Source organism: Halyomorpha halys, unplaced genomic scaffold (assembly GCF_000696795.3).
Source record: "Halyomorpha halys isolate HHAL.00 unplaced genomic scaffold, Hhal_1.1 Scaffold396.1, whole genome shotgun sequence".
NCBI lineage: Eukaryota > Metazoa > Arthropoda > Insecta > Hemiptera > Pentatomidae > Halyomorpha > Halyomorpha halys.
The window spans coordinates 768,013-777,494 of NW_027111420.1; the positions used below are offsets into that span (position 1 = coordinate 768,013).

A 9,482-nucleotide genomic window follows, 5' to 3' on the forward strand; every position below is an offset into this window, starting at 1 on the left:
ACTTGATAGTTGGTAGTACTATCACCTATCTGCGCATGCGGAACGAACTTGGAACAAATAGCTATTACGTGGAACCACTGTTTTTGACCTGTTGTGGGAGACGGTGATTTTAATCACGGGTATTTTGTGATAGTATGTTATCACGGTAGCTGTTACTTTTAAGTATCAGGTTATTTTTGACAGCGACGTTATTTTTACCCTACCACTAGTGACGAAAGAGGTAACCTCGTTGGACGTGAGATAACCTGTGCTTGTAGTGATATTGTTGTGTTTTCATTATGTATCAACGTTTTGACATTATTCAATTCTTAGTGGAGTATCAAAAGTTCCCCTGTTTATGGAAGAAGTCCGATCCACATTTCAAAGACCGCTTGAAAAGAGATGCGGCAGAGAGTTTCCTCCTTCAGCGCTTCAATTTTGGTACAACCAAGGAAATGAGGCAAAAAATTCGAAGTATTCGAGGAACCTATAATCAGGAAAGGAATAAAGTGAGGAATTCATTGCGAGCTGGGATAGGGAACATAGATGTATTATATAGACCTAAATTGATGTGGTATGATTTAGCTGACAGCTTCCTGAGGCAAAATGAACTGGAGAATGAATCTGATTATTCTAATCTAGTGAATGAATCTGATTCAAATCTGGTGAGTACATATAATTTTTATGTAAATAAATATTGATAATTCAAATTGCAAACTATACTTGTTAATTCAAATCGGTGAACAAGTTTTGAAACCTGGAAAAAAACATTGATACATGGAAATCGCATCTTAAGTTATGGGGGCATTTGGCATTCCCAACTGACAGCTCCTTCAAAGAAGTATTTTGTAAATTCGTCCCATCCTCTCATTACAGCCATATAGTTACAATGTGTCATTGTTCATCTACTGTCATTTTTAGGTTTTCTGATCCAATAATGTAAAAGACATGTGGTTTTTCTAGTTTTGTCTCTGTTTTCATGTGAAGGTAAATTGGTTTCCTGAATAGCTGAAACTAAAAGTATTTTCAATGCTGTGCCTTACATGACAGTATCCCTGATCAAATATTTGTGCTGTAATCAGATCATTTCATGCAGGATGTGGCTTCACTATATAAGCCTCCTATGAAAAACTGAATCGCCCAGTATGGGCGGCTCCTTCAGGTATATCGGTTTGATTTTACTTGATGGCTCTCATAAAGGATATTTTTGCAAATATTGCACTGTTGACAATGATACCATAGTTCCCAATTTTGATATATATATTTGAAGTCGTAGTCATGGCCAGTCATTGTGAAAAGCAGTTACGCTGAATGCTCCCTTGTAGTTGGATTAGCGTGATCCAGGGTTGGTGGGGAGACATCAAATCAAGACATACTTTCCCTAAATATGAAAAAAAAATTTCCTAGTTTCATAAGTCATTAAAACCTTTTTTTAATTACTTTCCACTGATTTTTAGCTATTAATTATTTATACTTATTTATATAGTTTGATGTTAATAAAATGTAACCTATTTATGTGTTTAAATTCATATATTCGAGAGTGATAATGTTAAATTTACTTGAGCAGGAAGAAGGAAGGAGAACGGAGGAAGAAGATTGTCTCTTCACAGAAACAGAAAAAGAAGAAGAACCAACTCGTCAGAAAGTAGAAGCAGAAAAAGAAGAGGAATCAACTTTTCAGAAAACAGAAACGATAAAAGAAGAGGTAGTAACTTCTCCAGAACAACCCCAGTTAGAGCCTTCAACAGCCTCTCTGTCTTCCACCCACTTATATTCTACAAATTTAAAGAGGAAAAGAGAGAAGGGTAGACTGCAGAATCGAAGGAAAATTGCCAAATCAGACGACTCGTTAGACATTGCTGTGAATGTACTAAAAGAAGCTGCTTCACGGTTACCGTCCACCAATGAATTTACTGTTTTTGGCAATCTTGTCGCATCACAATTACAAACACTTCCACTCGCAGAAGCTCTTCAGTTGCAAGCTGATATACAGGCACTCATTACATCTGCTCGTATGCAAAATCTTCAGAATGCTTCCTCAGTTATGAGCGATTATTGTATTGTAAGTACAAAATAAAAGTATATAAGTATCTTAACTAATGTAACTAAAATATATGCTACATGTATGCCTTAAAAAATGATGCTTCAAATATTATCAATATTTGATGCATCAATTTTAATGTATTACATTATTTCTAGAATGTTACGAGACGAGACTTGCACAAAACTATAAATATTAACTATTTCTAAGAAATGATTAAATAATATTTTATTTAAAACGTTGCACTCATCTCTTCATGTAAGTGGTCAAACATATCACCCTTAGGTTTATTGAACTAAATGGATTTTCTTCTCCAAGTTCCCTTATCAGGGCCTGAAATGCTCCTAGTTTATTTCTTCAGTGAATCCTGATTACCAGTCCTAATTTTTTTTTGTGATGTTTATTTTTATAATTTCAAAAATAATTTCACCTACTGTACCCATCTAAGCTACATCCATCATTTTTCTAACTGACTGTCTCCAGGTTAACTGTCAGCCTGTATACAAGGAGACTGCTGTACTGCCACACTCTCACACTGTCTCCCTGTCCTGACAGTACTACTATGATAGAAAAGTGTCACCATATAGGCGAGGCTTTACTCATCATAGCATTGGGACTCTAATCATCATTTCATTTAAGACTTATATTAGTATTCAATGCATGCATCCATACGTATTCGCTTAAGTATTAATTTTTATATGATGTATATTTTGAATACTGATTTAATTAATTTGATTTAATTATAAAAAGAAATTGTTAGTTACTATGAATTTAAATTGTAAATTTAAATATTGTTTACTTCAAATCAAGAATTGAGTTTTTTTGTTTTTGCTTTCATAGCTCAAAAAATAAATTTTATTATCATTTAAAAAGGGAGTACTTTTCTACCTTTTTTCTCCTGCTTATTAATCTATTTATTTATTTTTTTCATTTTTCAGATTAATAATTTAATTATTTAATATTTATTTATTTCTGTTATTCTTTTAATCTAACACTTTTATTTAGAGGTTTTTTTAATTTCTTTTTATATTTAAGCACTTTCAGGTTTTACTCCTTTTCTTTTAATATTTACTTTTTGTCGTTCACAATTTATATTCCTATCTGCCTTAATGGAGGTACTGTTTTCTTTTTGGGGGATTAGGACTATCTTTGACGATTTCCTTTTTAATCACAAAGTAGTTTCTTCCCTTCTTTCCCAACACATGCTTTTGTTAAGGTCTCCAAAAAGTTTTAATTTAATATTTATATTTATAATTTACATTATATAACTTTTTATGTATCTATGCTTAATTTTATAATATCTTACCTACCACACCATACATACCTTACCCACATGATGCTGAGATAAATAGCATATCAACGAATGTAAAGAATTTTTATTTTGTGAAACCTAGTCTCTCAGAATAATTGAAATTTACAATTCCAGTTACAATCATCTGGTTTAAATTGTTATAAAATGTCGAAATTATACAATAAGAATTGATTTTTTCCCCAAAGGAATTCAAAAATGAGGTAGCACAGATGAAAAAGGATATTTTAATATTTCTAATTTTTAAAGGATATTTTAAACAGTTCTATGATTAGTTTATACGCTGGGATCTGAAAGTGAACGGGGGAATGCCTCAGATTGTATGTAGGCTTTTTGTTTCTAAAAAATCAGAAAAGATGGGTACCAATAGGCAGTATTACTGCGGTAAAACATGGTAAAGTCACGTCAACTCACTTTACCAACCGATGGTATGGAGGGCATTGGGTACACTTCTTCGTCCCTGCCACACTACACACACCTCATCAAATTTTATTTGATTAGTAAGGCTATTCATTGATGGTTGGTAAAAAAATCCTATGAAATTTCTTTTAAAAACTATGGAGCTAATTTTCTAATGGGCATATTATTTTCACTGTTTGTTCTTCAAAATTTCTTTGAAAATACAAATTTTTACCAAGAAATAATAATTTTAGAAGAAAACTTTCCAACAGTGTCTCAACTTTGATAATATACTGTACCACTTACCTAACAAACTGTACCTAATTCTGTTGTCTATTCCAGATTGATGGTTAAATAAAATAATTTAAATGATAAAACTTGTATTACAACACTAAAAGAAGTATTATAGTAAAACCTATAATTTACAGTTTTTACCTTGATAAGTTGTTAGACTAACATTATTTATAAGTTCTTAATGGTTTAAATAGAAGATTTACATTACAATTATTTTTTCATTGATAAGAGGGGATAAATTATGGAACCAGTGGGAATTTTTATAAAACTAAAGGTTTATCCTCATGCATTATTTAGTTAATGAGAAGAATAATTTTACAGTTTGTTGTATTGTCTATGCTATCACCCCAATTATATTTATTACACATACCTGAATTATCTATTCCGCTAATTTTTCATATTCTATATGTGTGTGTGTTTGCATGCATGCTTACACGACTACATTAGGGTACCATTTTCATTTATCAAGAAAAATATAGGTGACTTGCTGATTACCTGGGAGACAAAAATTGACAAAATACAAATTAAGTGTGACCACTGCCCAAGTATATCCCAAACATCACCCTATAAAATCACAACAAACCAAAAAGTATACAGTACCAAACTGCTAACAGAACATGGACAATCTAAACATTACTTGAAACACTTTTATATAAGAAATACAGACACTTATGACTGCGGTTGACAGACCCCATAAACATTAGAATATATTCTATATAACTGTACACAACAGGACGCCACTAATAAGTGGTGTCATAGTTCCGGGGGACTCTGGCCCTTTTAATCATTTACTACAGAAGACTTCAATTATTTAAAGAATTCAAGAACAGTACCAAGTCAACAGATTGTGTAACTACTTGAAATAAAATAGAATTGTCTAATCCCACCATCTTAAAATTGAACCACTTGTTTTGACTTTTGTTTTAACACTCATTTTTTTTTTTAAATGTATATTATTCATTTATAGCTCAACATTAATTCTCAAGCCAAAAACATTTTTTTACAGTTATTATGGCTTTGTGTTGCATGAAATCCGTAAAATGTAATTGAGAATATCAAATAGGAAAGGAGGAAAATTATAAATGCTTTCTGAGGGCCCATCCTTCTATTCAACTTTAGGAATGTTTATTACTCAGTGTTTTGGGATGTAGCAGTTAGTTGAGGATCAAGAAAAGCAAGTTGAGAAAAATCTTACTTTGTGAAGATTAAGGGAGTCAAATCCCATTGAATATGGTTGAATAATTTTTTTTTCTTGGAAATGTGAAGAATAAATTAAACCTGATAGAATGGATATCTCCTCAATTGTGTCTTTCTAATCCTCTTTTCTTTATTCATATTTCACATTATTCTAAGAAAACATTGCAAAGGTAATGTGCATAAAAGAATTATTTAGGTTTTTTATTGAATTGATTCTACATAATTCTTGTTCAAGCATTTCTTATACTATTATTATTTTAACTATGTGGTCTATGCAGGCTATAGTTTTGACAACGTAATTGAAAAAAAAAAGTTTAATGAATATAATTACATTATACAAACATTTATTTTGTATTAATTTATTTCATTAATAAAACATAAAAATAATTATTACCCAATTTTAGTTATTTAACCACTTTATTATCTATAATCGTGAAATGTTATCGGACTTGATGGTTTTATATATATAGCTATATATAGTTTTAATATATATTAGTAGTAATTATCTACAAATGAATAAATAGAACAGATCTTAAATTAAATAATAAAAAAGTTTTAATATAAATTTATTAATAAATGAAATTAAATTAAATTACTTCATAGCGTATGACCAATAAGTTAACAAATTTAGTTTTCATCAGTTAGTGAATGCATTTCACTGATAACTAATATTATTATTACTATTTACTATGTTATTCATAATTACTAATATTAACTACTTCTTAATAAAATGATTTACTTAAACAGTTAAAATTTTAGTTATTGGATCTTTTTAGGAAGTTTCTATCAGAATTCAATAAATACATTTATGGAAAGTTATTATTTTAAAATCATTATGGGACCATTTCATGAAGATAAGTTAATTTTTTATGACTAGGGAAACGTTAAATTTTTTGCCTTGTTTCATTGAAAGTGGGATTATTTCATTAATGCTGATTGCATCATTGGAATTGTTTTTAATAAACACACTCTTATATATAAACTGTTTTTGTCAATATTCACATATAGCTAATTTTGTAAGTGTTTTAATAGAATAATATTATTTGTGTTAGTGATTAAAAATAAATTAATCAAGATATTTATTAATTATGATAAATAGACTTAACCCTTATATTTTATATTACAATAAGGTCCATTAACTCTTTCATTATAGAAGCTAAATTTGCACTCATTTGATTTTATATAATAGCTTGTTAAGTCCTGGTCAATATCTGATTCTCTTTTTTTTATATTATTATAGATTCTTTTTTCAACAAATTTTGGAGTGTTTCTATCATTCAATTTTATTAAATGACTTTTAAATTCAGTGTGGAAATATTGATCTGTCATTTTCCATACCATTGTTGAATACCACATCACAACAATCAATACAACTAAACCATAGACAGCTTGTCCAAATGCCATGATTATAATTCAGCTTTTCTAATGTTCTATTCAAAGAAAAGTGATTTTAAATGTATATAGAACTGTTCCATCTGTGGCCAGGCCATAGTCATAAAAACTATTAATGAATTAAGTACTACAAAAACTCTCATGTATTCTACTCCTGCACCAGATCTAAGCCAAGCTGAAAAACCACCGATTTCTTCATCTTCTAATATTTCTTCATTAACGGTATCCTGTTTAATTTTCTCCTTTTCTTGTCTTTTTTTATTCTTCATGACCTGTGACAGACAACATTACTTTATAATAAAGTAAAATTTTAGAAAAATCTTTTTTACCTTATAATTTTATTGTAGTTGAAATAAAATGACTTTTATTTGATGTGAAAATATATACTAACTTTTTCGAATTGTTGAATGGTTTTAAAAAATATTTCTTTTTTACTTCACATTGTTTAAAACATCCAGTAAAATATTAGACAATACCATAATCCTTTTTATAGTTGATTAATAATTTTATTTGAACTGAATTGATGTGAAAATATTAAAGATATTTGCTACAATGAGACTGATCTCTGTAGTCATAATTAAGCATTTGTGACATTATTTAAAGCTTTTTTGTCTATGTTTATTTTATTTAAATTTATTATTTTATTTTATTTATATCTGTATAATGATTTCGAAATGTTATGATCTAACTAAATTATATTATTAGGATAAATAGTATTTCAACTTTATGTTTTATATAATACCATTTCTTAGATACTATAAGGAAACTGGAATATATGATAACAGTTAACAATAAAGTGAAACGAAACTTTTCTTCTAAATTTAGTAATAAAGTTATAACCTTCAAAACAATGGAGTAATTTACACTGTGTATCCTGTGCTTGTAGAAATGTATGAATAAGCGAAAAAGAGATATATTTTTTTGCCTATTTTTGTATGTTTTACAAAGTCATTTTTTGTTTGTTTTATAAATGCTATTTTATATTTAGCTACATGCAGTCCTATTTATTTTAGTCAATTAGAGTTTATGTTTGTGAGCAAATATTTTGCTTAGGAATCGGGAATCATAAAATCATTAACCAATTGGCGTTGCCCACTAAGCTGGGCTAGTGTCCTAAACTGTCCTAGTCTTTCGAGTCTTATAGTATTAGTTAATAATTAAAGAATCATATAAGTTAAAAAAACAGCACTTTGAATAATACATACAATTTTTTATGAAATTATTAAGATGTTACTTACCATAAAGCTGGCAAAGAACAATCACCTAAGGATTTTTAAGTCTTCAGTGAATCCCAACAAGGATTGTAATTCACTTACCAAATCAATACATCACTACTCAATTGACATTCATCCTCGTTTAGGAATTCACAAAACTATATGCTACTAATATCACTCAAAAATCTAATCTTTGAAAAATATATTTTAGAAAATTTTATTTTACGTGAAACTCATTTTATTTTGAAAAATGGAAAAGGGACAATTAGGAATAAGCATTTAATTAGATATTAAGTGAAAATGAGTATTAATATAAAATATAAATCTTTCAAATCCACTTAACCTTAAAATTAGATTTTTGAGGTATGTTAATGTGCAATCTAATCTGGAAGGAATGAATCATTATATGCTTAATGTAATAGATTCACATTTCTTAAGATATGCTCATGTTTCACTCATGTAGAGTCGGAAATGATTTTTATAGCGAATACATGGGCAGTTGACTACAGAGTTTAGAATATACATTTCAGAATATAATATTCTAAAAAATTGGATTTCACTTTTATATATATTTATTTCATTAAAAATACATCACATAATAATAATGTTTCATTTGTTTTTTAATGTAATGTTGAAATCATTTTAAAATGATGGCAGGGTCATTTTTCCAGTTATAATTACAGTAACAATTTATATTTGTTTAAAGGATCCAACCATCAAAGTCAAATGTGTCCTGATATCTTCTGGAAAAGAGAATAGTTAAGTCCTGATACACCAACTTATGCTGTAGAGGTCAGCCTGCTTCATTGTAATAATTTAATGATGTGGAAGTGAAAAGAAGAAAAAACATTCGTTATATCTGTTAAAATGAGCATGAAATATGGTGTGATTAACCGACTCGCGCTTTTATTTATTATTTATGTATTGGTTCCTATATCACATATATTGTACTATTTATTAGAAATTTAAAAAATAAAACATCAATCCATAAATGTCCTATTCGCTTTATTGAACAGTAGATTTAAGTAATGCATAATTGAGGAAAAGAGGCCGGGGTTTGCTTATAGTTTACATTTGTATAATAAATAATATGTAAGTGGGGAAACATGTTTATTTATTCTTTTGTTTTATAAAGTGAAAGTTTCTCCTTTGCTTAACTTAATAAATTAAGAAATATTTTAAATATTATCACTATAGTGCCTACACACTTGTATATATTCTATTTAATTGTATCTAGACTTAATATAACTAAGGTTATTTTATTTGTTAAGTATTATTATAATTTGTTTTCTTTTAATCACCTGTATTTATTTACTTTTAACCTGTCCTTAATATATCCTTCTAAATAATTTGTCCTATAATCGCAGACCCTATAATCTTTGCTTTTCAACTAGACAATCCTTACGAAGAATAAAAGTCTTCGAAAAAGTTTGTTTTGATTACACAACTTTGATTACTGGTACTCTTTGTACCAGTGAATGACATATGGCACATCTTATGTTAGAAGTATTACAAGACATTCTAATCTACTTATCTGCTGATAACTACAAAATCGTTCTGTTGAAATAATTTAATGTGTAATATAAATTGGGCTTCTAACATATTTTGACTAACGAAAACAGAAAAATTGGTAATACAGTACAAAACAAGCTCCTGC

The 9,482-nt window shown here is 28.7% G+C and overlaps 1 protein-coding gene across 2 annotated transcripts; it reads left to right on the forward strand.

The window, feature by feature from the left end:
* The first annotated feature begins 81 nt into the window (after positions 1 to 81).
* Positions 82 to 9,122, forward strand: LOC106682210 (uncharacterized). 2 transcript variants are annotated; one of them, XM_014422942.3, is made up of 3 exons: positions 82 to 644; positions 1,547 to 2,041; positions 2,504 to 2,749. In XM_014422942.3, exons 1-3 carry the CDS (start codon positions 279 to 281, stop codon positions 2,570 to 2,572), a joined length of 930 nt encoding a protein of 309 aa, XP_014278428.1. In that variant the 5' UTR covers positions 82 to 278; the 3' UTR covers positions 2,573 to 2,749. The 2 variants fall into 2 exon arrangements, with proteins under 2 accessions (XP_014278428.1, XP_014278429.1); XM_014422943.3 differs by lacking the exon at positions 2,504 to 2,749 and adding an exon at positions 8,532 to 9,122 and having other exon boundaries at positions 90 to 644.
* Positions 9,123 to 9,482: the final 360 nt, after the last annotated feature.

What these genes read in the sequence shown, in the direction of transcription:
- LOC106682210 (XM_014422942.3), top strand. Translation starts at nt 279, where the DNA reads ATGTATCAACGTTTTGACATTATTCAATTCTTAGTGGAGTATCAAAAG. An exon ending in ATGAATCTGATTCAAATCTG is followed by an intron (nt 645 to 1,546) that starts GTGAGTACATAT and finishes TTACTTGAGCAG; the next exon opens with GAAGAAGGAAGGAGAACGGA. An exon ending in TTATGAGCGATTATTGTATT is followed by an intron (nt 2,042 to 2,503) that starts GTAAGTACAAAA and finishes GACTGTCTCCAG; the next exon opens with GTTAACTGTCAGCCTGTATA.